The sequence below is a fragment of the Orcinus orca genome, chromosome 10, assembly GCF_937001465.1.
Source record: "Orcinus orca chromosome 10, mOrcOrc1.1, whole genome shotgun sequence".
Lineage (NCBI taxonomy): Eukaryota > Metazoa > Chordata > Mammalia > Artiodactyla > Delphinidae > Orcinus > Orcinus orca.
The window spans coordinates 646554-670372 of NC_064568.1; the positions used below are offsets into that span (position 1 = coordinate 646554).

At 67.6% G+C, this 23819-nt stretch overlaps 2 protein-coding genes across 4 annotated transcripts in view; one reads left to right on the forward strand and one right to left on the reverse strand.

Annotated features, from left to right (window-relative positions):
* On the reverse strand, positions 1–14471 carry LOC125965571 (basic proline-rich protein-like). The gene is made up of 6 exons (XM_049715731.1): positions 14255–14471; positions 13462–13570; positions 10991–12292; positions 6753–6960; positions 4733–4839; positions 1–253 (listed from the first exon to the last, which is right to left on the reverse strand). Exons 1-6 carry the CDS (start codon positions 14469–14471, stop codon positions 1–3), a joined length of 2196 nt encoding a protein of 731 aa, XP_049571688.1.
* Positions 10021–23819, forward strand: part of PLXNA1 (plexin A1) — a 43706-nt gene continuing 29907 nt past the window's right edge. For 2 of the 3 annotated variants that reach the window (XM_033416083.2, XM_033416082.2), the window contains exons 1-3: positions 11485–11617; positions 15972–17229; positions 18945–19127. In XM_033416083.2, the coding sequence (XP_033271974.1) occupies positions 15994–17229; positions 18945–19127 (1419 nt within the window). In that variant the 5' untranslated portion in view covers positions 11485–11617; positions 15972–15993. Of the gene's footprint in view, positions 10486–11484; positions 11618–15971; positions 17230–18944; positions 19128–23819 lie in introns of those variants that run through there. The other variant, XM_033416080.2, reaches the window with a different exon arrangement.

Below are 23819 nucleotides of genomic sequence, written 5' to 3' on the forward strand. Positions count from 1 at the left end.
TCAGTCGTGTCTGGGCTGCCAGGCGGGCCTGCTGCCGCCTCCGTGCCCGGAGCGCGGCCCCAGGTCAGGCTGGAGGACGGGCACCCGCCGGCGCCAGTGGGGCAGGCGGGTGCGGGCCTGGCCGCGCCCAGAGCAGGCGGAGGTGCGCGAGGGGAGCAGCTCCTCGTCGGGACGCAGCAGGGGAGCGGGCCAGCTTCCTGACAGGCGGAGCTTGAGTCCAGCGCCGGCTGGAGGGCTCCGGGGCAGCCAGAGGCTGGGAGAGAGGGAGCCCAGATGGGGGCCGGGGGCGGGGCACTGACCGTGCACAGAGAGTACAGCTGGGGCGCAGGGCCGGGGGTGGGTGCCAGGCCGGGAGGAGGTGCTCCTGAGGGACCAGCGCAGTCCAGTCCCTCTGAGGGGTGTCGCCTTGGCCTTGGGGGTAGGTGGGCTCAAGTGGAGAGCCTTGCAGACACCTGGGGTCCTGAGTGACCCTCGGGGTCCGGCGGTGTGTCCGGGGCCAGAGCAGGCCGAGCCTCAGGCGCTGGAGCTGGCAGGACTGGACCTCACTGGGCAACGGGGGGACCTGGGTGGTTTCTGGATGTTTGGCTTGGGTGCTGGTGATTCTGCAGACTGAGCAAGGGATGCGGCTCGAGAAGGGCAGGTGACGGGATGCGGCTCGAGAAGGGCGGGTGACGGCGGGGCGGGGCTGCACTCTGCTCGGTTAGCGCCCACCTGCCCGTCCTGAGGCGCCCTGCCCGCACGGCTGCACCTGCCCGCCCAGCGCTGTGTGGGCAGCAGGAGGGGGACGCCCAGCTGGTGAGCCTGGTTTCCTGCCGCAGTTCTCTGGAGCTGCGAGCCGGCGGTCCTGATGCCGGCCTTGCAGCCCCGGCGCCTCCCCCGGTTCTCACGTGTGGAGCTGGAGGTCCGCGGGGCTTGTCGGTGTCCAGGGGCTGGACAAGCTGCCCACAGCCGAGTCAGCCCAACTGCACGCTGGCCAAGGAGATGCCCACCCGGAGGTCCTGGTCAGCTTCCCCAGCACACCGGGGAACAGTCAGGAACACACAGCAGCCCGGTGGGTGGCAGGGCGCCCAGCGAGCGGCCCTCTGCGAGGTCACGGCTCATTGACCCTAAGTGACATCAGAGCCACCCTGCAGCCGGAAGCTGCCGAGGCCCTTCTGAGACTCGGTCGGAGCCCGTGGCGTCCAGGGCATGTCCAGCTTCCTAGTCTCAGACCCTGTTCTCCCACCCAGGAGGCAGCCTCGGAGCGCCTGCGTGTGCACCTGTGCCTGTGTGTGTGTAGGTCCCTGTGTGTGAGCAGACGTGTGCACTTGTGCCTGTGTCTCTCACAGGCAGCCAGCCGTGCCGTCCACTTGCTCGTGCCCCTGGCTCCCTCCTGGACCTCAGCTCGTTCCCCGGACTCCCTTGGCGCCGGAGCCAAGCTTCCGTGGCCTCCCCTACTGTGGCCGTAGGGCAGTGTGTCCGAGCGTCACTTTGGTGGGCGGTTGCGTGTGCTCAGGGTGCGGGCTCTGTGTGCACGTGTGTGGGCCTTTGTGCACAACGTGCCTGCGTGCGGGCCCGTGGCTCCAGCCCCTGCACGTGGCCATACGTGGCAGGAAGTGGGGCCTGAGAGAGTGTGGCACAGGTGAGGCTGTGTCCAGTGGGTGTGGACCTCGAGGCAGGCATTCTGGGCCCAGGCCCCGGCTGTGTGACTGTTGGGGAGTTATACCCATCCTACCCCGGGGCTGGGGATTAAATGTCATGACGTTGGCTGTGACGTCCAGGGTCCAACCAGGAGCCAGAAAGCACTGAGTCTTTAAACAGAGGAGTTGAGTCCAGGGTGTTGGCCCCAGAAGAGGTAGAGGAGCTAGAACCTCGGCTGGGATGCTGTGATAACCCAGAACTTAGCAGAGCATGAAGCTCCCGTCACCCAGGGCCGGAGGGACAAAGGGAGGGCACAGGTCACCCAGCGGAAGCTGGCTCAGGGAGCTGGAACCACAGGGATGTGGCCGCGGCCCACGGCCCCCTCCTCCCGCCCTGCAGCCTTCACAGGCGCTTCTCCCGGGGCCGTGTGACAAGCGGCCCATGGCCAGTGCTTAGCAAGTGTGAGAGCAGAGGGCCCGCCACCCAGAACCCCGCCGGCGTCGAGCCCTTGACCCGAGTCCGCTCCCCCTAGGAAGTAGCTGTGCTCAGGAACCACCTGGCCATAGTCACACTGGAGGGCCAGAGCTGCATCCAGCGACCGCCTGGGGGAGCGGCACGAAGGCCGGGCTGCCGCGCCGCGGCCCAGAGCAGCCCAGCTGCGCCTCCGCCCTCTGCTCCCTCCCCTGATGGGCAGGTGCCGACCCCAAGGTCAGTCCCTCATGGAAGTCCTGCAGGCTCCTCTCTGCCTGGGAGGCCCAAGGAGCTGACCCTGCCGTCCTCGCCACATCCGGGTGCTGGGAAGCAACGTCGACACCTGGTTGGTGCCCCAGGCCCTGGTGCAGCGGGAGAGCCGACCTCGGACGTCAGTTGGCGAGGCCCTCGGGACAGGCCCGGGCAGCGGCCGGAGGGGGCTCCTCCGGGGAGCTGGGCCCCACTGGGTGTGTCATAGTGTCAGTGACATCGGCAACACGCTGGAAGTAACCAGGTGCCTAGCAGCAGAGGACGTGTTCAGTAAAACGTGCTCCGCCCACCAGCTCTGTGGCCACTGACGGCGATTCAGCCTGGAGCGTGAGTCCGTTTCAAAACCCAGTCGTGGCAGCTGCGTGAGCCCGCTGTCTGGAGGAACAAACACCACCTGTACACACATGGAGATAAGGAGCGAGGCCAGGGCGTGCCCACCGAGACGTTCCCGTGCTTTCCTCGGGGGTTTAGGGTTACGGCGTGTTTTGTTAGGGCTTTCGTAATTCACTGCAGAACTAATTCACGTTGTTCTAACACCACCGCCCCCCGCCCCGCCCCGCCCCGCCGGCTCGAAGCCTCCGAAGGCAGGTGGCGGGTGCAGCCTCGCGCCTGGGCGTGGGTCCAGGGTGCCGGCCCTCGCTTCCCGCCGGCTGTCGGGCCCAGGGGCGACCCCTCAGCAGAGCCTGGATCTCCCTGAGCGAAGAGCTTCCCGCCTGCTAAGCGGGCAGTGGGGGTGTGAAGCCTGCCGGAGGGACGTGGGGAGACCAGGCAGGGTCCAGGGTACGTCGGGGTTGGGGGCGGGGAACCGAGGCGGCAGGAGGGGTCTTGAAGCTACTCAGACGAGCGTTGGCCGCGAACGTCCACTCTGGCAGTCATGGCCCTGGCACGGGAGGTGCAGCGCTGAGCAGACGGGAGACCCTCCCCCGGGGGGCCCGGAGGTCACTGGGGAGACGGACCAGATGAAATCCAGGCTAGAGGGTGTCACGCAGTGGAGAAGACGTGGGGCCGGGGGGCCAGGAGCGAGGGCTGCCCGCACACACCCACGCCGCTGCCTGTCTGCCCGCACCCAGACCAGGAGCTCCGCGCGGCCCCGGCCCGGGACCCAGCCCTGCCAGGTCTGGGTCACGCTTAAGGAAGACACTTCCGCTTCGTACCTGACAACCTGCCTCATTAAATTTAATGGGCCGGTGGTTCCCGTTAAATAAACATCAACTAATTAGGAAAAACATATTTGCTGAGGTTTGGCTGTGGAACGGATAAACCAATTACACGGTTATTCCGCCTCAAAACACACGCGGCCATGAGGAGGGTGCACACCACAGCAGGGAGGGCTGGTGGAGCCCGGGGACTCGGAGCCTCCCCACCGCAGTCCACCTCCTCCCCAGGGCTTGGTGGGCCCCCAGAACGTCACCCTGGAATGACACTCCAGGCTCCTGGAGCGCAGGAGTCCGGGCAGGGTGGACCCAGACGGGCGCCGACTCCTGCCCTGCCCGAGCCAGGACCCTGCAGCACGAGGGACAAACCCCTACTCGACTTGACAAGCGAGTAGAGTGCTGGCTTGTGTGACGGAAGAGTCCAGAGGACGGTTCAGGCATAGCTGGATCAAGGAGCCTAGACAGAGGCGTCAGGATCCGGCCGGTCTCCTTCCACCTCAGCCCTGCTCTCCGCCCTCATCCTCGGGCTCCAGGAAGGGCCCAGGGACTCTTGCCTTCCAAAGAGTTTCTCTTTCCCTCTAGGTCCAGCTTGGGGGTTACGGGCAGACAACAGACCACCCTCGAGCTGACACAGGAATGTCAGAGACCTCTGGGGAGCCCGGGAAACATGAAAAAGTGCCCCACAGCCTTGAGGCATCAGGGAATTGCAGAGAAATACCCACGCGGTGGCTGGAGCTGGAGGCCAGACAGCGCAGCTGTGGGTGCTTCTGCTGGGTTGACGCCCCGAGATGAGGGCGTATGTCGCCTTGAGGGCGATGTAGGGTTGTTGGCACGGCGGCAGCCTCGGCGTTGGAACCACCCAGGTGTCCAGGGCCAGCGATGGGTGCCCTGAGGTCCGTGCTTCCACGAAGAAGCACAAACCGGAGCTCCCGGAACTGCCTGGACGCACCTTAGGCGTCTTGTCAGCACGAGAAGCCGGGCGGAGAGGACTTCCCACCTGACCCTGGCAGCTCGCAGCCACGTCTCTGTGGCCAGGGCCTGGGTGCAGCCCAGCAGGTCCCCCGCTCAGCGTCCCACAAGGCTGCCGTCAGGCTGTGGCCAGGTGGGCTCCCCTCCCGCAGCAGGGCCAGCGGCGGAGCCTCTTGGAGACCTACAGGAGTCCAGCAGTATCCTCCCCCTCTGCTGTCCTATCAGAGTCACACAGCAGAGTGACTCACGGGGCGCCTGGCGTGTCTGCCTCGGAACTGGGTGCTTCCACTTGTGTCACCTCCGAGAGGGAGAGGGAGGGGTCCTGAGGCGGCTCTTGTGGGATGGCCTGCAAACCCTGTTAGTGAGAAAAGAAGACGTGCAAAGGTGGTTCGGAGCAGGTGTACAGGTGCATCTTTCAGCAGACAGGCGAGAATATCCTTGTGCACGTTGCTGCCAGGACGCAGGAAACTGGGGACAATTTTCCCTCCCAGGAGGTGACCTGGGGGCCCAGCAGGGGGCCATACCTTTTCACTAGGGGTCCTTTCGTGCACCACTTGGATTTTTCTTTTTACCATGAGCATAATATTTTAATAATTAAAAGGCCTGTTTTAATTGTTTAAAAACCCCTTAAGGCCAGACCTCTTGGAAGGTAAAGGACTCTGGAGCAGCTGTCGCACCAGAGGGGTTGCCCCCTCCTGGCCCTAACGTTACAGTGAGCAAGGGGGAGGGGGGTTCAGTCACACGACTCCAGTAGATCCAGCGAGCTGCCAGGGTTGTCTTGGCCAACAGGTAGGGAGAGCACACCTGAGAATTGCAGAGGCAGGCAGAGCTGAGAGAGATGCCTGGTGACGTGTCTGGGCCTGTGGATCCAACCATGCCTGAAGCTCAGACCTCCTTGGACCTTTCAGAGAAGCGAGTCAGTGAATGTGCTGCTGGATGAAGCAAAGCTAGGTTTTCATCAAGGCTTGTCCTGTCCTCTGTCTATGTCTGGTGTCCACCCTGGCTGTTAAACATTTTGAATGTCACCTCGGGTGTTTGTCCCAGAACAGCCCTGCCGGCCCTGGAGGGTTTCCAGTGAGCCAGCTTATTTGTTCAGGGCCCAGCCCCCGACCGGCCCCTCTCTGCTGCCCCCTGCTCCTTGCAAGGCCTTTGCCCAGGATGGGGAAGCAGCATGGCTGACTGTTGCCCTCCCCACCAAGGACACAGAAGATACGGGCTGGCTCTGTCACACTCCCTGCCAGGGACCCTGTGACGGCTCTCTGTGGAGGAGACCCAGGCCCAGAAACAGATGGTGATGTCCACGCTGAGGTCCAGAGCCCACGAGCCCAGGGCTGCTGCCGACCAGGCGGTGGGCTGGTGCTTCAGGAAGGCTTCCCTGGAGAGGAGGGGCTGCCCCGGGGCCACGGGCAAGGTCAGCAGGGTGACCTCGTGGGCACAGAGGAACAGCATCACATGCAGAGCTCGTGGTAGATTGGGGAAATCAGAGATTCCATCTGTGACAGAGCGGGGCGGGTGCAGGAAGGGGGTGCCCAGCGGGCTCAGCATGTCCCCTGGGCACGGGTTCCTCGCTGTGAAAAGGGACAGTAACAGCCCCCCCCCGGCCGGCGGGTCGGGCTGGGGATGGAAGAGCTGTCGGGAGAGCTCCCTGCCCCGTGTTTCTGTGGTTCCCACAGCGACCCTGGGGGCGATGCCATCTGCCCCGTGACCCAGAAAGCGCACCGAGGGGTGGGCACGTGATGGGAGCGGAGCCCGTGTTTCTGTCCCTGAAGGCTGTGCTCTTCTGAATGGGGCCCTAGTGGCACAGGGACGTCCTCCAGGGGAGGGTTTTGCCAGAAGGGGTGACACCGAGGGGACGGTGGGTGGTTTCAAAGCCTCCCCAGAAATTCCAACTTACCTCTCCATTGCTGTGCTCACCCCGAGGCCGACTGTGCCCACGGGGCAGGCAGCCACCGAGGGGCACGTGGGACGGGGCAGGAGGCGGGTCTGTGGCTGAATGCTGGGGAGGCTCTGTCCAGCCGACTGGAGGGCCGGGCCTGCCCCGCTGCACCCCCGCGTCCCCGCAGAGACCCTCAGAGGCGGCACACGGTGCTGTTTGAAGCTACTGGATCCAGGGCGATCTGTCGTGCGGCAGAGTGAATACGCAGACTGGTACCTCGTGTCCCCACCCTGAGATGAGGCCCTGGCTTCCTGGGATCTCCCCGCCCCACCCCACGATGGAAATACCAGGGCGTTGGTGCTGTCGTGACTGAGTGGGTGGGGCCAGCCTACCGGGAGCCGGTAGTGTCCCTGAGGAGGTGACATGAGCTCTGAGCCTGGAGACCAGGAGACGAGGGCGGCTGGGGGGGGGGGGGGTGGCGGCGGCAGGGCAGCCCCAGGACACCTGCGGGGTCTCTGCCGGTGGGACATCTGCCATCTAACCTGCTCGTCCACGGGGCCAGCTCTGCTTCCGGAGGTGGTGGCGACAGCAGGGCTGGGCCTGGGTCAGAGCAACAGCAGGGGTACCCTCTTACCTTCTGATTGTGAAATCATCATCATCTACAGTAACAGTAGCTTCACGAGAAGTTGGGAAGATGGTGCGGAGGCCCCATACGCTCTCCTGGCCTTCAGCATTCACATCTCAGGAGGCTGTCGTACAACGTGGAAACCAGGACGCCAGGTGTGTGTGAGCTCTGGGTCCCTCATCACAAGTGGATTCCTGGAACGGTCACCGTGAAGGAGATACAGAACCAGCCTTCCCCGCCCCCCAAGCCACGAATCTGTTCAGCACCACCAGTCTGTCGTTTCAGAGATATTCCAAAAGGGTGGATTGTGAAGCGTTGGGGTCGACTCTGCCCTCTCATCTGTGTTGTTTGCTGCCTCCTGCGGCTGGAGCGCGTGCAGGGTGGCACGTAGGTCAGCGCGTGTCTGATGCTCAGCGGTAGCTGTGGGCTGTAGGCTCCGCTCCGCAGGAGAGGGGCCCAGTCCCGTGCGCAGCCTTTCCCTATTCCCCTGTCTGCACGTCTGCGCCCACGTCGCAGCTGTCCCAGGTGCTCTGTCTTCTGCGCTGAGACCTCCGATGGCGGGAGTGGCGGCGGCTTCAGCGCAGCCCCGGTTCTCCGACCCTCTCCCCCGTTGCTTCCTGGGGGGAGGGCTCCTGCCAGCCATTCCCTCTGTGTCACCTGCGTGTTGGCATCTGTTGGTCCTGCGCCCCCAGGCAGGCTCCATGGTGCTTGCTCTGATGGTGACTCTGGATGGGGTCCCGCACATTTGGGGGCCGTGTGCTGAGCTCCTCAGCTGCATCTCCATCTGGGGTTCGCAGCTGGCCTCCTCTGACCCCGCGTGGGTGGGCAGACTGGGGGCTGCCCGTTACTTTGGGTGGGAGTCCAGCCTCCCGCTTCAGCCCACGGTGTTTCGCAGAGTGAGAAGGCCTGGGCTGCTTCCCCGTCCCCAGGTTCTCACTCCTGGGGCTGCGGGTTGCGAGGGCCACTGTGTCCCAGAGAGGGTGGAGGGGTGGCTTTTCCAGAGGCCACGGCCCTGCCGAGGGCATCCATCCTTGGGAACATCTGTGAGCTGACTGTGAGCCCCAAGGCGACAAGCACCCACTCTGGACCTCCTGGGCGTGGCGTGCGCTGCACCAACTACAGACCCCTGGCCGGGCTCTTCCCGCTGGTGCACCTTGTTCCCTCCGCCCTGCCTGATAGCACGTCCACGTTGCTATCCGCGGGGCAGGTGCCCTCCAGCCAGCCCCTCAGTCCGGCCTGTCTCGCTGTTTACATCCCTCACCTGATTGGCCCCTGAAGTCATCTGTTTGCAGCCCCGGGACAAGGTGACGCTGAGGCCTCCAGGGCTCCGTGTAGTGGTGGGCAGGAGCTTTGCTACTGTCTTCTATACAGTGTAGTGCTGACAGTGACCTGGCTCTGTCCCCAGGGTCGGGACTCTCAGCCCAGGCTGGTCACCGCTGGTACAGAGTGGGGCAGAAAGCCCAAAGAGGGCTCACGGGTGGGGAGGGAGCTGTGGTCAGGGAGGCTTCCTGGAGGAGTGGGGGAGGGAACTTGGGCTTTGAGAGATGAAAGGTTGCAGTGGGGGCACTCCTGGTCAAGGGCACAGCCTGGGCACAGGCCTGAGGCGTGAAGGCATCTTTGGAGCAAGAACGCTGGGCACGTGGGGGAGAAGGTAGGCAGGCGGTGGTCTGCTGACACCACGGGGTCCTGGGTGCCCTGCCTGTCCTGCTTTGGCCTACTTGTGTTAATACCTGCACCTGGACTTTCTCTGGGGGACCACCCCCGGCTCTGGAGAGCTCCCTGTGCCAGCCAGCCCACCGTCAGGTTCTACCCCCAGCCAAGGTGACTGGTTCAGGGGGGCCCTGTGATCCAGCCCACTTCATGAGGGTCCATTCTGGGAATATTCTGGACCTATTGGAAAGAAGCACCTGGAGCTACAAAGGCCACCGGGCACAGAGGCTGGGTGGGGGGGGGCCTTGCAGAGCCCACAGACGGGGAGGCAGCACCATGACCACGCTTCCCTGCTGCTCACCTGAGCGGCCTTGGGAGCTCGGGCCCAGGTGAGGCTTGTCTCCTGGACCACAGCACCCGCTGGGGAGGGCGGGGTGGGTGGGGATGCGCCTCCGGGCTGAGCCCCATCCTGCTCTAGGGGACCGCTCTGTGCACATCTCCATCGGCCTCACTGCGACGCCGGCCCCCGACAGACCCCCGATCCTGTCTCCGCCCAGCGGCTGGCGTGGGCTTCCCGGAATGCGGCAGTGACTGCGGCCGCCCCGTGTGCACGGCAGCTGCCGGGGGGCTGAGGCTGGCGGCACCCACCCCACGGGGTGGGCAAGGGTAGGCCACGGGGACCCAGGGCCAGCCCCGGGTGTGCATTCGCACACGTGCACGTGTCCGTGCGTGCACACGCCATGGGTGCAGGGTGGCGGGCTCCGTGTGTGAAGCAAGCCCCTGGAGGGTCTGCCCAGGGCGGGCCCCACCCTGCGTCCTCCCTCCTCGCAGACCCTCCTCCAGCCGCATCTCTCTCCATCCTGTGTGGAAAGCTGCATAGGGAGGGGCGGGTGGGAGCCGGCGCATCTTCGGGGCAGGAGGTGACAGGTGGGGGTGAAGGCCAGGCAGGAGTCAGGGCCACCCCCAAGGGGCTGAGGCTACCCCGAGCCTCTTCCTCCTGCCACATCAGCGGTGGGGTTCTGCCTCGGGAAGGGGAGAGGCCCCCCAAGTCTACTTCTGCACAAAGCTCTGAGTCACAGAAACGCAGAAACGGCCCTGGCATGGCTCCAGAGGCAGGAACACTAGAGGTTCGGAAAGGCCCTCCTCCCCCGCCCTCCCCCCGCCCCCCCATGTTTCTGGTTCTAGGAATTGTTTTCCCTGCCTCGCCACACACTGCCTGCCCTCCGGAGGGTGACAGAAGCGAAACCCACACAGGAAACCCAAGGAGGAAGAGCCCAGCGCCCGCTGACTCATTTCCCTCCTTGTGAGGTGGGATGGGGGGGCGCCTGAGCTGCAGTCCCCACCCCCCATGAGCCCCCGCTGTGGTTCCGCCTCCATCTGCACCCGGCCGGCCTCCTCAGGGGCAGGGACCCACTGTGCAAGGCTTTTAGGAGCAACAATTTGCCATCTTTACTCCAACAAACTGCGGTGCTGGGGTCTCAGCCCTGTGTCCCTGTTGGACTGTGGGCTTTCCTTGTCGATCCTTGGGAATTTCTCATAAATCCTGGATACGCAGCTTTTGTCAAGTGTACGTGTGTTGCAGATGTGTTTTCCTGAGTCCTGGCTTATCTTGATATTTCCTTTCTTAACTTTTAATGAACAAAAATAATCAATATTAAGGTAGTCAAATTGACCCGTATTCGTTTTTATATATTTTTGATCTGGGGTTGAAGAACTCCTTCCCTGACCCAGGGTCACGAAGACAATCTGCTCCACTGTCTGGAGTGCCTTTACGGGGCCCACCTGGATTGATAGTGCTGCGTGGTGCGGAGCGTTGCCTCATCAGGTCTCCTCTGGGGAGCGGACCACAGGTGAGGAGCAGGGGTGGAGGAAGCCGTGTAACCTGGGACGTCTTCAGAGACACTCCTGGGGCTGGAGCTGGCGGGTGCGGGGCCCGGCGGAGGCTCTGAGAACCGGTGGGACTGCTGTGCTTAACCAGCCACGCTGGGATCCGCGCACCTTCGGGGGACGCCGCAGAGCAGAGCGAACGGCCCGCCTGCGCGTCGGCCACTCGGCCGCGTCCCCACGTCCCCAGACGAGCGCGACGTCCCGACAAGCCAGCCACGCCGGAGCCACAGGAAATGGAGAACGACCAGCTCAGAAACCGGGACGCGGCTGCGTGAGGCGGGGAGGGGCGGGGGCTCACCCGGGCCTGCGGGGGTCCCTCTCCTAAGGGGTGACCTCCCGGCTCGTGGCCACCCCCGCGGCCCTCGCTGCGCCCCAGCTCGTCCTCCCGCACGGGCCCCCGGCCCTTTGGTTGTTTCCATGGCTCCGGCCGCCTCGCCTCCCCTCGGCCAGGTGCCCCTGTGGCCTCACCTTCGGGCGGCTCTGGGGCGCGCGAACCGCTGCGGGAGCGCGGCCACGGGGATCGCGTCTGCCCAGCCGCCCAGGCGAGCTCGGACCCGCGCCCCCCGGACCCACTGTCCGCCCCGCGTCGCCCCGCCGCCCGGCCCCGTGCCAGCCCGCCGGCCTCGTCCCGGACCGCGCGCCCCACGCCCCGCCGCCCCCTGAGGACCCCGAGCCGTAACCGCCGTCCTCGGCCGCATCTGGACCAGGTTCCGGCAGCTCCTGGCAGCGGCGTTGCCCTTTGAAGCGAGCGATGGGCTAGGGCGGTCGGCGGGGATCGAGCGCCCCCTGGAGGCCCCCGAGAGCCCCGCCCCGCGCAGGCCCCGCCCCCGCGCAGGCCCCGCCCCGGCCCGGCCCGCCCGGGCGGCGCATGCGCGCGACGCTCCGCGGGCGGTGAGAGCGAGGCCGGTCCGCATCCGCGCGGCTGGCGCCCCATTCATGCTGGGCAGCGGCGGCGGCCACGCAGTGGATCCCGGGCGCGGCGGCCTCGGCCTGGGTGGCCTGCGAGGCTTCGGCGGCCCCGCGGCGGGGCGGGGCGGACGGCAGCGCGGGCGGCGGGCGGCGATGGCCGGCGGCGGGCGCGCCCCGGGGCAGCCCGTGAGTAGGGGTGCAACTTTCCCCGCAGCGGGGCGGGCGGGGGTCCGGCGGGGGTCCCACGGTGGTCTGGGCGTGGGGCGGCCTCGAGCCGGGGTCCGGGCGCGGGGCGGCCTCCGCGGGGTTGCGGGCGGGCGGGGGTCGCGCGGGGGGCGGCGGCGCGCGTGTCCGCGCCCCCGCGTGTCCGCGCCCCGCGTGTCCCTGCGTCTCTGGCCCAGTTCACGCGTGTCCGGGCGCGGCCGCGGCGCCGAGCCCGCGCGTCCCCGCCGGGCCGGGATGGGACCCTGCCCGCCGCGCTCGCGGGGCCGCGCCGCCTCCTCCGGGCCGGGCAGGGAGAAAGTTCGCGGCGGCGCCGCCGGGAGGGCTCTGCGGCCGGACCGGGCCGGCGGAGTGCGCTGGATCTCCGGCGCCGGCAGGCCCGCGCGGCCGGAGTGGGCTCCGGTCCGCCCAGGCCCGCAGGCCCGCGCCGGCTGGGAGGGGCGGTGCGCCAGCCGCGCGCCCGGCCTCCTCGCCGCCCCGCGCGGGGCCTCTCCAGGGTCAGCCGCTTCCCGCGGCCGCTCCGAGGGCTGCTGCGCAGCCCCGGGCCTGGTGGGCGGCGGGGCTGGTGGCGACGGGGCGCGATCGAGCGGCCTCGGGGTGGGGATTGCGGCTCCGGGTACCCCCGCCCGTTCCGAGACCCTAGGGGATCCCGGGAAGGGGGCGAGAGGGCCAGAGGGGCTCCGGTGGCTGCCTAGAGCCGGGAGCTGCCCCTGGCTCATCTGTGGGGTGCTGGGGCCACGCCCCTTGAAAGAAAAAGGGGTGTGTGTTGGGGGACGTGGACCGAGCCTCTGCCCGTGAGCCTGGGCTCCGGTAGCGCGGCCGTCCGCGCTGCTCCACCTCCTTCCGAGCTGAGGCCGGTTCTCTGGGTCTGCGCGGGAGTGGGCTCAGCCTTTGCTCCTCCGGCCCTCTGGAGGCCCTGGGCCCTCGGGAGCTCACCCCAGGCAGGTCCCCTGGCTCCCTGCTGGTTTGGGGTGTGCAGGAGAGACCAGGTGCTGCGCCAGGCAGCCCAGAGCATGCCCGGTCCTGTGCCAGAGGCAGACTTGGAAGCCAGTGATTCCCTTCAGGGCCGGGCAGCAAGTGGGCCTGGGAGGGGGCCCTGGAGGCCCCAGAAGGGCATTTCAGGCAGGGGAGACAGCTCTGCCGAGGCCTGGCCCGCCCCGGTGTGGCTGAGGTGTGTGCTTGGGGGTGGGAGCGGATGAGGGCTCTGGACAAAGCAGACAGCGCTTTGCTGGCTCCTGGCTGTGGCTTGTGTGTTTTAAGCTCCCCCGCACCCCTGAAGGTCCCAGCGTCTAGAGTATGGCGTCAGGAGGAGAGGACCCTCAGGGAAGCCCGAGGGCAGGTGGTTTTTCAGCGAAGCAGGACTCCAGTGGCCCTGGATCCTGGTCCTGTGCATGCTGGTCCCATAGGGCAGGCCTGGAGGGGGAGCGGGCGGCTGGGGACCACCTCCCGGGGCCTCTGTTGGGGGAGGTGGGGTGACTGGGCAGCTCTTGGTCCCAGTTGCTGACAAGGTACCTTTGGGTAGGAGGGCCGTGTCTTCTCGGTCCCCCACACCTCAACCTGTCTGTGCCCCAGAAGAATCCAGATCTGGTGGGGCGGGGGGCGGGGGGGGCGCAAGATTGGGGCCGCCCCTCCGTGAAGAGGCCTCTGAGGGCCTTTGTTTCTCAGGGCGAGGAGTGGTGGTGGCCGCTGGGCCCGGGAGAGAGCAGGGGATGACGCTCGCTCCACGCTCTGTTGGGCAGCTGAGCCCGTCCTGTGCAGGAGTGGAGGCCACTGTGCCGGCCCGTCTGGCCTTTCCCTGCCCTGCGCACCTCCAGTCGGCACACCCGGCACCAGGCCGCTTCTCCTTCCCGGTCTGCTGCTCACTGGCCAGGCCCAGCCCGCTTCCTGTGCCGGCGCTGCGGTCACTGTCACCACCCTCTGCGTGGTCCAGCAGGTTCCACCCCCAGCTCTGGCTCCTCTGTGCCCAGGATGCCCCTCCCCCGCCAGCTCTGGGGCCTGGTCCTTCTGGGGCAGGTGGAAGGGGCTCCCCAGACCCCAGTGCTGCTGCTGCTTCACCGCCCCCCCACCCCAGCCCGGAGCGTGCATCTGTTGCTGCTCCCCTCCCCCAGCCCAGCATGGAGTGAATGCATTTTCTCTTGGGCAGACCGGAGGCCTGTGGGAGTCCAGGTCCCTGTAGGAGTGCTGAGAACTAGCTGGGTGACCTTGGGTGTATCCGAGCTGCGGGCCCGTCGCTCTTGGGTAGGGGCAGTCACCCAAAGTCTTCAGTGGCCCCTGTGAGGTGGTGGCTGGGAGGACTCAGCCCCAGGCCTGGTGCCCCTTTCCTGGCTGCAGCCCCGTGCCTCTGGCTGGTCCTTTCGGGCAGCTCTGTTGGGGGAGGGGCAGCAGGCCCCCGGCCAGGCTGGAGTTTGGATGGTGCTTCTTCAGCTGGGTTCCTCCCGTTTAATATAAAAAGTAGGGTCCGTTAATGCGTTAAGACGCGTATAATTATCCCAGAGGAGGGGAGAGCCCAGCCCTTGGTAATTGCAGGCCTTCTTTGAACTGATAAACGGTGAGTGATTCATGCTTTCTTTGGAGTTCCCAGGCTGTCAGCCCAGGCCTCACCGCCACCGGGAGGAGCCACCAGGTCTGCCCTGGGCTCCTGAGCTGGGGGCAGGGGCCGCCTGCGAGGTACCGGGCGGCCATAGTTCCTGGGCGGCCATAGTTCCTGGGCTGTCTGGGCGGAGATCTGCAGGAAGGCAGCTGACAGCCTGCTGGGGGGGCCTCTGCGGGCAGCACAGCCCTGTCCCCCTACTGCGGGATCCTGGCCAAAGGCCCGCATTTCCTAAGCCTCAGCATCCCCCTCCCCACCACCTGAGCAGAGGTGTAGGTTTTCAGTGGCATCCGGTGAGTGGGGAGTGAGGACACAGGGAGGGAGCAGGTCCTGCTCTGCAGGACCCAGTCGTTCACTCTTTCATTCACAGGTGCTGGGTCCTGGGCCGGCCCCTGGGGTTCAGCGGGAAACCACAGAGCCAGGCCCTGCTCTCGTGGAGCTGCCACTCTGGTGGGGAGAGCATCGGGGAGCAATACGTGACAAAACCGTTAGCAAGCACCTTGCCACAAATTAAATGGGGTGACTGAGAGGGACGGCTGCTGCCTTCGGCCCGCAGGTCGAGGGCTGTGGGCAGGAGGCCAGAGGAGCCCTGTGCTGCAGGGGCAGACGTGGGGGCCCGGAGACCCACAGGCTCTGGGGCCAGTTCCCAGCCTGGACTTGGCAGGAGGCACCTATCCTTTGGGCCTCGGCTTCCCCACCTGTAAAACGAGAGGCGTTGTCTGGGGGCAAAGAGCGTGTGTTGCGCGCACCAGTGCCTGCCTGCAGTGGGGACCCGGCGTTGCTGTGGTCGGTTTCCATCCAGGAGTGGGGTGAGGCCCCAGCAAGCCTGTCTGGGGGTGTGACCAGCAGAGCCAGGGCGGGACCCCTGCTGGCCCTGAGCGGGCACCCCACCTCATCCGGGAGAGGAGCTGTCGTCATTACCATTGCACGGATCGGGAGACCGAGGCTGGCAGAGAGGAGTGGCCCCCACCGGGGCCACGTGGCTGCAGAGCAGCAGGGTCTAGGTTTACCCTGGTGCCCGACTGCCAACTTCCAGGCTGCGGGGAGCTGAGACTTTCCGAGAGGAAGTAGGGCCAGGGCAGGATTCGGGGGCCTCACGCACGGGGCGGGGGCGCCGGTGGGCTGGGGGTGGGGATGATGGGTGGGAGGTGCAGGGCTGGGGGCTGGGCCGGGGTCAGCAGGGAGCGGCCCTGGGGTCAGTGTGACTGGCCCCCCTTCTGCGGGCCCTGCCTGAGCGTCCTTGTCTAGCTGAGAGTAGGACTGCCCAGGGCCTCGGGCAGAGAGGTGGTCACCCACCTTGGGAGCTTGGAGCTGGGGGTCTTGTTCCCTAAGGCGTGGGGAGGCTTGAGTCAGGGGGTGATGGCCCCCAGGTGTGGGTGTCGGTGGGGCTCCCGATCTAGACCCTGAACCCTTGTCACCCGCCTTCTTGTTCTGGGTTCATTTTTCTCCTCCACCCGGCCACGGTGGCCCAGGCAGCGATGGAGCGTGTGTGGCCCGTGCTGCCCGCAGGTCCTAGGCTCGGTGTAGCCGCTTGCAGGGCTCCAGGCGGGGAGGTGTGCTTCCTGCACCTCGGGCTTTTCCTGGAGGGGTGGGTCACGCCCCAGAAGTGGGATGTCCCAGGGGAGGACGGGCGCGTGGAGCTCGGTGACGGCACGTGTGTGTGTGCGTGTGGGAGGGCACGCGAGGGCTGCTAGCGCTTACACACTTTGTCCCCCGTTCTCCCCGCAGGGCTGAGGCTCCCGGCCCCGTGATGCGCATCCCTGCAGGACCTGAGCGCCGCAGCCCGAGGCCGCAGCCCGTCATGCTGCTGCCACATCTGAGCCCACGGGCGCTGCCGCCGCCACTGCTTCTGCTGCCGCTGCTGCTACTGCTGGGGGCCGCGCCCCGGGCGGGCGGGGGTCCACAGCCCCCTTTCCGCAACTTCACGGCCGGTGAATGGGCCCTCACCCACCTGGTGGTCCACGAGCAGACGGGCGAGGTGTACGTGGGCGCCGTGAACCGCATCTACAAGCTGTCGGGGAACCTGACGCTGCTGCGGGCGCACGTGACGGGCCCCGTGGAAGACAACGAGAAGTGCTACCCTCCGCCCAGCGTGCAGTCCTGCCCGCACGGCTTGGGCAGCACCGACAACGTCAATAAGCTGCTGCTGCTGGACCAGGCCGCCAACCGCCTGCTGGCCTGCGGCAGCGCCTCACAGGGCATCTGCCAGTTCCTGCGGCTGGACGACCTCTTCAAGCTGGGCGAGCCGCACCACCGCAAGGAGCACTACCTGTCGGGCGTGCGCGAGGCGGGCAGCATGGCGGGCGTGCTGATCGCCGGGCCTCCCGGCCAGGCGCAGGCCAAGCTCTTCGTGGGCACGCCCATCGACGGCAAGTCCGAGTACTTCCCCACGCTGTCCAGCCGCCGGCTCATGGCCAACGAGGAGGATGCCGAGATGTTCGGCTTCGTGTACCAGGACGAGTTCGTGTCCTCGCAGCTGAAGATCCCCTCGGACACGCTGTCCAAGTTCCCGGCCTTCGACATCTACTACGTGTACAGCTTCCGCAGCGAGCACTTCGTCTACTACCTCACCCTGCAGCTAGACACGCAGCTGACCTCGCCCGACGCCGCCGGCGAGCACTTCTTCACGTCCAAGATCGTGCGGCTGTGCGTGGACGACCCCAAGTTCTACTCCTACGTCGAGTTCCCCATCGGCTGCGAGCAGGCGGGCGTGGAGTACCGCCTGGTGCAGGACGCCTACCTGAGCCGGCCTGGCCGCGCCCTGGCCCGCCAGCTGGGCCTGGCCGAGGACGAGGATGTGCTGTTCACCGTGTTTGCCCAGGGCCAGAAGAACCGCGTGAAGCCGCCCCGGGAGTCGGTGCTGTGCCTGTTCACCCTCAGGGCCATCAAGGAGAAGATCAAGGAGCGCATCCAGTCCTGCTACCGCGGCGAGGGCAAGCTCTCGCTGCCCTGGCTGCTCAACAAAGAGCTGGGCTGCATCAACTCGGTGAGCGTCCCGCGGTCCCGGAACGAGGCGCCGACCGCTCGTTGCGTGGCGCTCACCCTGCGCTGGGGGCCGCTGTTGGCCCGTCTCCCAGGGTCAGGGCTGCACCTGGGCTGCGGCTGTCCTGCCCGTTAGAAGACGGGGTGGCGTGACCGCGTGCACGAGTCCACGAGCCCCCGCGGCCATTGGACGGAGCCCCTCTGACCACGCGTCTGGTGCCGTTGTGGGTGCTTTTGCGGGCCCCATCTTGTCTCCATTTCAGAGACAGGGTTGCCCGGGGCGGGGTGACTTGCCCAGGGTACACGGCCAGTAAGGGGCGAGCTGGGGCCACACCAGGGTCAGGTGGACACCAGATACCGTCCTCCCTCTGGGTCCTGTTGATAGGTTCTTCTGACTCTTGCGCTGGGCGCCTGGCCATGCACCTGACCTGGGAGCGGCCCGAATGCCCGGGGGCTGGACGCTCAGGAGCCGGCAGTCCCATCTCTAGGCCCTGACGGGGTCCTCTAGGGGCCAGCTGCTTTTTGAGGGGTGTCTCTTGCACACCCCCAGGCAGTAGGACCCATTGTTTCTCTGAGTAAGGTCCCAGGCTCAGAGGGGCTAAGGGACTTGTTCAGGGTCGCTGGGTAGAGGACCTCCAGTGCCAGGCCTTAGACCCTCTGATGACGCTGCCTGGGACGCGCTGGTGGCCTAGGGAAAGCCCGGCCCCTCCCTAGCCTCAGTTTTCCCATTTCCGTCCTGGTTTGTCTTCAGAGCAGTGTGGGTTTGCCCTTCTTTCTCACATCTGTTGCTGTGTGCGGCGGGGCCTCATCGTAGCAGGGCTGCCCTCCAGACCTCGGCCTCGGGTGCACAAGGCTGGTGCATCGCCCATCCTCCCCTCGGCCTCTCGAGGAAGGTGTTTGATCTCCACCGTATAGGTGGAGAGACCGAGGCTCGGAGGGCCAGCGCTTGCCGAGATCGCCGTGTGCTCTGCGCGCCCTGTGCCACGGCTGGTCCCCCCTGCCTGGGCCTGGTCCCCACTGCCCCCCGCATCTCCCCTGGCCCCTCTTCCTCTGGCCCAGCCCTGACCCCGCCTCCTGTGCTGCTTCTGCATTGGTGACCTCGCGCACTGCAAACCTCAGACCCCCAGCCTGCTGCAGGGGAGCCACGCAGACTCCCTCCCCCAGCCCCCGGCGTCCGCCCTGCCCTCCCAGGCCCTTCTCCGGAACCTCACGCTATCGATTGTTTCCTCTCTGACCGTAGCCATCTCCTCTCAGCCAGCCCCTCCCTTTGCCTTTTAGGTGTAAGGCTGTGTCCTGTCTTGAATAAGCCGTCCTAGTGCCCCACCAGTCCCCGGCCACCGCCTGTGCGGCCTCACTGTGCAGCAGGCCTGGCCCCTCCCTGCCCACACCCAAGGCTGCCTCTTGCCTGCTCCCCGCTCAGCGGTGGATGCAGGGCCTGTGCCTGGTGTGTGTGAGAGGTGCCCACCCCCGGCGCCTGCTCCTGGGCCTCGAGCGGCTTCCAGGGCCTCAGTGTCCCCATCTGTCAAGTGGGTCCAGGAATCCCTGACCCGTGCCCCCCCCCCGCCCAGGCCGCTGCCCCACGTGTGGCCTGTGCAGGCCTTGGAGAGCGGCCCTGAGCCCCCGCCCCAGCCTGGTGAGGGGAGCCGCCGGTGCTGGCTGCGCCGCCCCGCGGGGCCCCAGGCGCCTGGCCTCACCCCCGACCCTCCCCCGCTCCCGCAGCCCCTCCAGATCGACGACGACTTCTGCGGGCAGGACTTCAACCAGCCGCTGGGCGGCACGGTCACCATCGAGGGGACGCCCCTGTTCGTGGACAAGGACGACGGCCTGACCGCGGTGGCTGCCTACGACTACCGGGGCCGCACCGTGGTGTTCGTGGGCACGCGCAGCGGCCGCATCCGCAAGGTCAGCCTGGGCCGGCAGCGCGAGCTGCCCCGCTCTGTGTGCCGGTGGACGGGGGCGGGGACCTCCAGGGGCTCACGGGTCCGGGCCTGAGCGCTCCCTGCGGGCTGCTTCCGCGTCCGGCCCGAGGCCCTGGCTGGGCGTCGGGGCCCGGTGACGCCGGAGCTGCTGGAGCTGCTGGCCTTGCTCCCCACGGGTGTGGGCGGCGGGGGCGGGGCAGGCCTGTGGGGCCCCCTCCCCTCCCGGATCCGGTGTCTGCTGAGGCAGCACTCTGCCCTGGAGGGAGGCCGCATCCTGCAGGGAGACGGCAGGGCCGAGGGCAGGGCAAGGGGGCGCCCCGCCCCCGCTGGAGCGCCAGTCTTGGGGTGCTCTGGAGTGGAGGTCAGCTCCTGGGCCCCTCGTGGGCCCCTGGGCCGGGGCCGGTCCCGTGCTTCCGGGTCTCTGTCCCCGCCGGCAGGTGCTGGGCTGAGCGGAGCTGGGGCTGAGCTGGGCAGGGGCGGGCTTCCTGGGGCAGCAGCCCCCCACGGCTCAGCTGCGACCTGGTGGGTGGTTAGGGACCAGGCCAGGGGAGGGCCGCCCTGCTGTGGAGGAAGTTCCTGGGGCCCAGCGGGGTGGGGGTGCCTGGGAGCCCCAAGGATCAGCGCAGGGGCGGGGCCTCGTGCATGAAATAACAGCCCTGCGGAGGCTGCTGCTGACACAGCTCCCCAGCCGGCGTGCGCCCGGGGGTGGGCCTGGGCCCGGGGCCAGCCAGAGCCTCTCCTGCTCCCAGAGCGTGCGGGGTGGGGTGCCTCCCGTCCCTGCCATGCTGGGTGCCCTGGGAATCACGTCCCACCGCCGGCTGGCTCTGTGGCCTCTGGGAAGGGCCCTGCCCCCAGCCTCAGCTTCTCCATCTGTGAAACAAGCCTGAAGCAAGGGCTTCGGGCAGTGGGGGCCGTGCTGACCGAGGGCCCCCCGGGCCGGGTGCTGCGGAGTTCTGCTCACAGGACTTGGGGGCCCCTGGGGTGGTGGCAGCCCAGCTCGGGCCCCTGCCACCCTCCGGGCCAGCCCCTGTGCCCCCCGTTCCGGCCCTGGTGTCGGATCCTGCCTGCGCCCTGGCTGAAGGGCACTCTCCCTTCCTAGGGGTGGGGCCTCACCCAGCTCACAGCTCGCTGCTGCCGCCCCAGGGCTGGGGGAGCAGAGGAGAGGGACCGTGGACCCCCGTGGGTGTGCGCTGGTGGGCTGTGCCTGGCGGGGCCTGCCCCACTGTGGCAAGAGACCCCGTGGGGTTCGGCTGCAGGTGAAACACTTGGAGACCTTCCTGCGGGGCCCTAGAGCCTGTCACCTAGCCGCAGGCCGGACTCCAGGGGCTGGGAGGGGCCCTCTTGATGGCGGGTGGGCTGGCGGGCAGCTGGCCGGGCGCCGTCTTGTCCCACGGTACCAGCCACCCTGTGAGGCTGGGGGAAGGTGTGAGTCCAGCGCAGCCTCCCTCTGCTGCCTGCCGGTCTCGCTCCCTGCCCCAGTCCCACCGAGGGGAAACTGAGGCCCCGAGAGTGGACCACGGGGGTGGCCTGGGCCCGCCTGTGAGAAGAGGCTGCTTCGGGAGTGAGGAAGCCACAGCTGCGGTCCCCTCGTCCCTCCGCACCTCCCCCGCACCTGCCCGCCAGGGCACCGTCCACCCTGGTGCATGCAGCTGGGCCCCACACACCGTGTGAGTGGATGGCGCCCTTTCTGGGTGTGTGGGGTTGGCCACGCCCAGGGGCGGCGCTGGCTTGAGGCTCTGTCCCCTCGCCCGCAGACCGGCCCCCTGCACCCCTCCTCCCTGCGCGCCCCTGCCCCGTGGGCACCAGGTCTCGTGGGTGGCCCAGTCCTCTTCTCTCTGGGGCTCCCTGTCTCGCGCTGGGGCCTGGGGCGGTGTGAGGGCCGGGGGGAGGGGTGTCCCCTCTCTGCTCGTAGGCCTGGGCTCCCTTCCCCTCGGCCCACCGGTTCCTGGACCTCCTGAGGTCCCCAGGCGAGGCCTCTGGCCTTGGCCCGCTTGAAGGACGCTGCTCCCTGCGGGCGCCCACGTCTCCCTGGCCGGGCCTGGCCTTCAGCAGCAGAATTCCCACCCCTGCCTCATCCCTCTCGTGTCATCCTGACCCAGCCCGGGGGTGGGTGCGGCCGTGGTCCGGGGGCCGGAGCCGGGGCAGGGGGCGCTGCAGCCGGCACGGTGCCCCCTCTCTGCTGGCCCGCCTGGCTGCCTCCTCCGAGCCTGGGGCGGGCTGGGCCCTCGGCTCTGTCTCCGGGGTTGAAATCCAGGCCCTTCCTGCCCGGGCCTGGCCCCACCACGTGAGCCGCGAGCCCTGGCTCCCTGTCTCGTGTCCTTTGTCTGCCCCGAGCGGGAGCCTGGGCCTGAGGGCTCGCCTGCACCCAGGGACAGGCCCGCTGCGCTGACACACCCCATCCTCCCCACGTCCGGTCTTTCCCGGGCTTTAAAAAGCGACTGGGCAGCCCTAGGGACGTGGCTGGCTCTGGGCCATCTCCAAACGGTGTTGTGTAAAATTGTAGCTGAGTAATTTAAGCGCTGCCCGCTTGAGCCGCTGAGGGCTGGCTGGGGTGCCCCCTGAGTCCGCTGCCCTTCCCCAGAGGCCCTGCCCGCCACCTGCCCCTCCGACCCCAACCGAGGCCGTCATCCTCCTGTGCAGACAACCCCAGACCTCTGCCCTGCCTGTCCCCTCCTGCGCCTCCCCTGCCCGGTGGCCTCCGGGTCCTTGGGTGCCCGCGGGGGAGTGGGGGGTTGGAGAACAGCCTGTGGACTCCTGCCGGGGCGCCTGCCCTGCGACTCCACAGCTGGCGGCATGGGCCTGGTGAGAGCGGTTGTCCTGCCACTGCTGCAGGGCCGGACTGCGCTGGGGACGCAGCTGGCCCTGCCGCTTGGTGGCCGTGCCAGGCAGGCACGTGGCCCCGTCCCCCCGAGTAGCCGGTTTTCCGAGAGAACCTGAAGATCTGTGTTGTGTGACGTCTCGATGGTTAAGTGTCGGCAGCTAATCTACGTTTTACGAAAGCATCGTGGGCCGGCCTGAGCGGCGGGGGTGCATCACGGGCCCACGGGGTACCGGGCCGTGGGGTGGGCCCCGGGGCCGCGCAGCTGGACTCCCAGGCTGGGCCCACCAGTGGGTTCACAGTGCTTGCTGCCTGTGCGGTGATCCCGTAGGGAGGAGAGACCACGGGCTGCGGTCTCAGTGCTCTGTCCCCACAGCGGGCCTGGTCTGGCCTGGTCTCCGGCCCCTCGGGCATCAGTGCTCCGCGTGCCTGCCGAGTGCAGCGCTCTGGGCCTGGGTTGCCGGGAGGGGAACGTCCCTTACCCTCCAGAGATCTTGGTCTTAGAAGCTGCCTCTGAAAGATGGCAGCCCCTCCCTTCACGCACCCCCCCGCCCCCGCCCCAGGATTCTGAAACTCAGAGGCCCTGGAAGCCGAGTGGCTGTGGGTAGGTCTCTGCGTCAGGGCGGCCTGTCCGCAGGGTCCCTGCTGTGCCCCCGTCCCGGGCCGACGTCCTGCTTGGTGCGTCTGTGGAGACCCCTGCTCCCCAAAGCCCAGGTCTGTGCGGGGGTGGGGGGTGGGGGAGGCCCCGTGGCGCTGGGGACGCTGACCTGTTGAGAGATGCTGGCGGGGCCTGGCTGGGCCGCCTCCCCGGCCTGCTGCCTGCACCCCCTCGGGGCTCGTCTCGGGAGTCTGGAGGACGCGTAGATTTCCAGCATCCGCTCTGAAGGTTACCCACCCTCAGGAAAGCGCCCGGCCCGGGAGGTGTCACAGGAGAGCACGGCGGGCGCCTACTCGGGCGCTGCCCTTCCCGTGGGTCCCCTCAAGGCCTGACCATCCGTCCCTGGGCCTGGCTGTGGCCCGAGTCCCCCGGGACGTCATCTGTCTTCCTCTGCTCAGCACCCTGCGAGACTCACCTGTGCTGTGCAGTCAGTCCTGTGCCGTGGGGGCGTCCTGTGCTCCAGACACTCTTGACGACGTCGCCTCCTTCTGGGTGGACGTGACGTTGTTTCTGTCCGTGTTGCCGTTTCCAGCACCCGGCGGTGGGTGGGTCAGCGGTCAGCACGCAGCCCACCTCGTGGACAGTTTTTGGGTCCCTGCGGTGCTCCCTGCCCGAGGAGTCGTCGGTGGGGAGTGGAGGGGCTTCAGCCGCCTGCTTCCTGCGTGTCTCAGCTGCTGTGCCCGTGGGGCCCCGTGGGTGCACTGCCCCTGCCCACCCAGGGCGGGGGTCCCCGGAACCTGCGGGTGGCATCGCATGGTGCCTCGCGATGTGGCTGTGTCCTGGGGGACGTGATGTGGTCTCTGGCTCTCGAGGCTGGCTGGCTGCGGCAGGCTGAGCCAGCGGGCACAGGGACCTGTTGGTCACCCTGTGGGTCTGTCCGACCCACCTCAGCCCTCACCCCAGAGCCAGTGTTGCACCAGGGCACATGCAGTGACGGCCAGCGGGGTTGCCCACAGGGGTCTTGCCCCAGGTCCACCTCCCTGCAGGGTCTGGCTGGTCAGGCTTAGGCCCGGCGTCAGCACCGGGGCACCTTTGGAAAGAACGATGCCCTTGGGTGCAGGCCGGCAGTGGCCTTCCTGTGCCCGGTCCCCCGAGTGCCCAGGCTCAGGGCCAGCCTGGTGGGGGTGGCCTCACACGGCCCAAGGTTACCACCCACAAAGTGCAGGACCCCTGCCCCCTGGGCAGACAGGGCTCTGCCC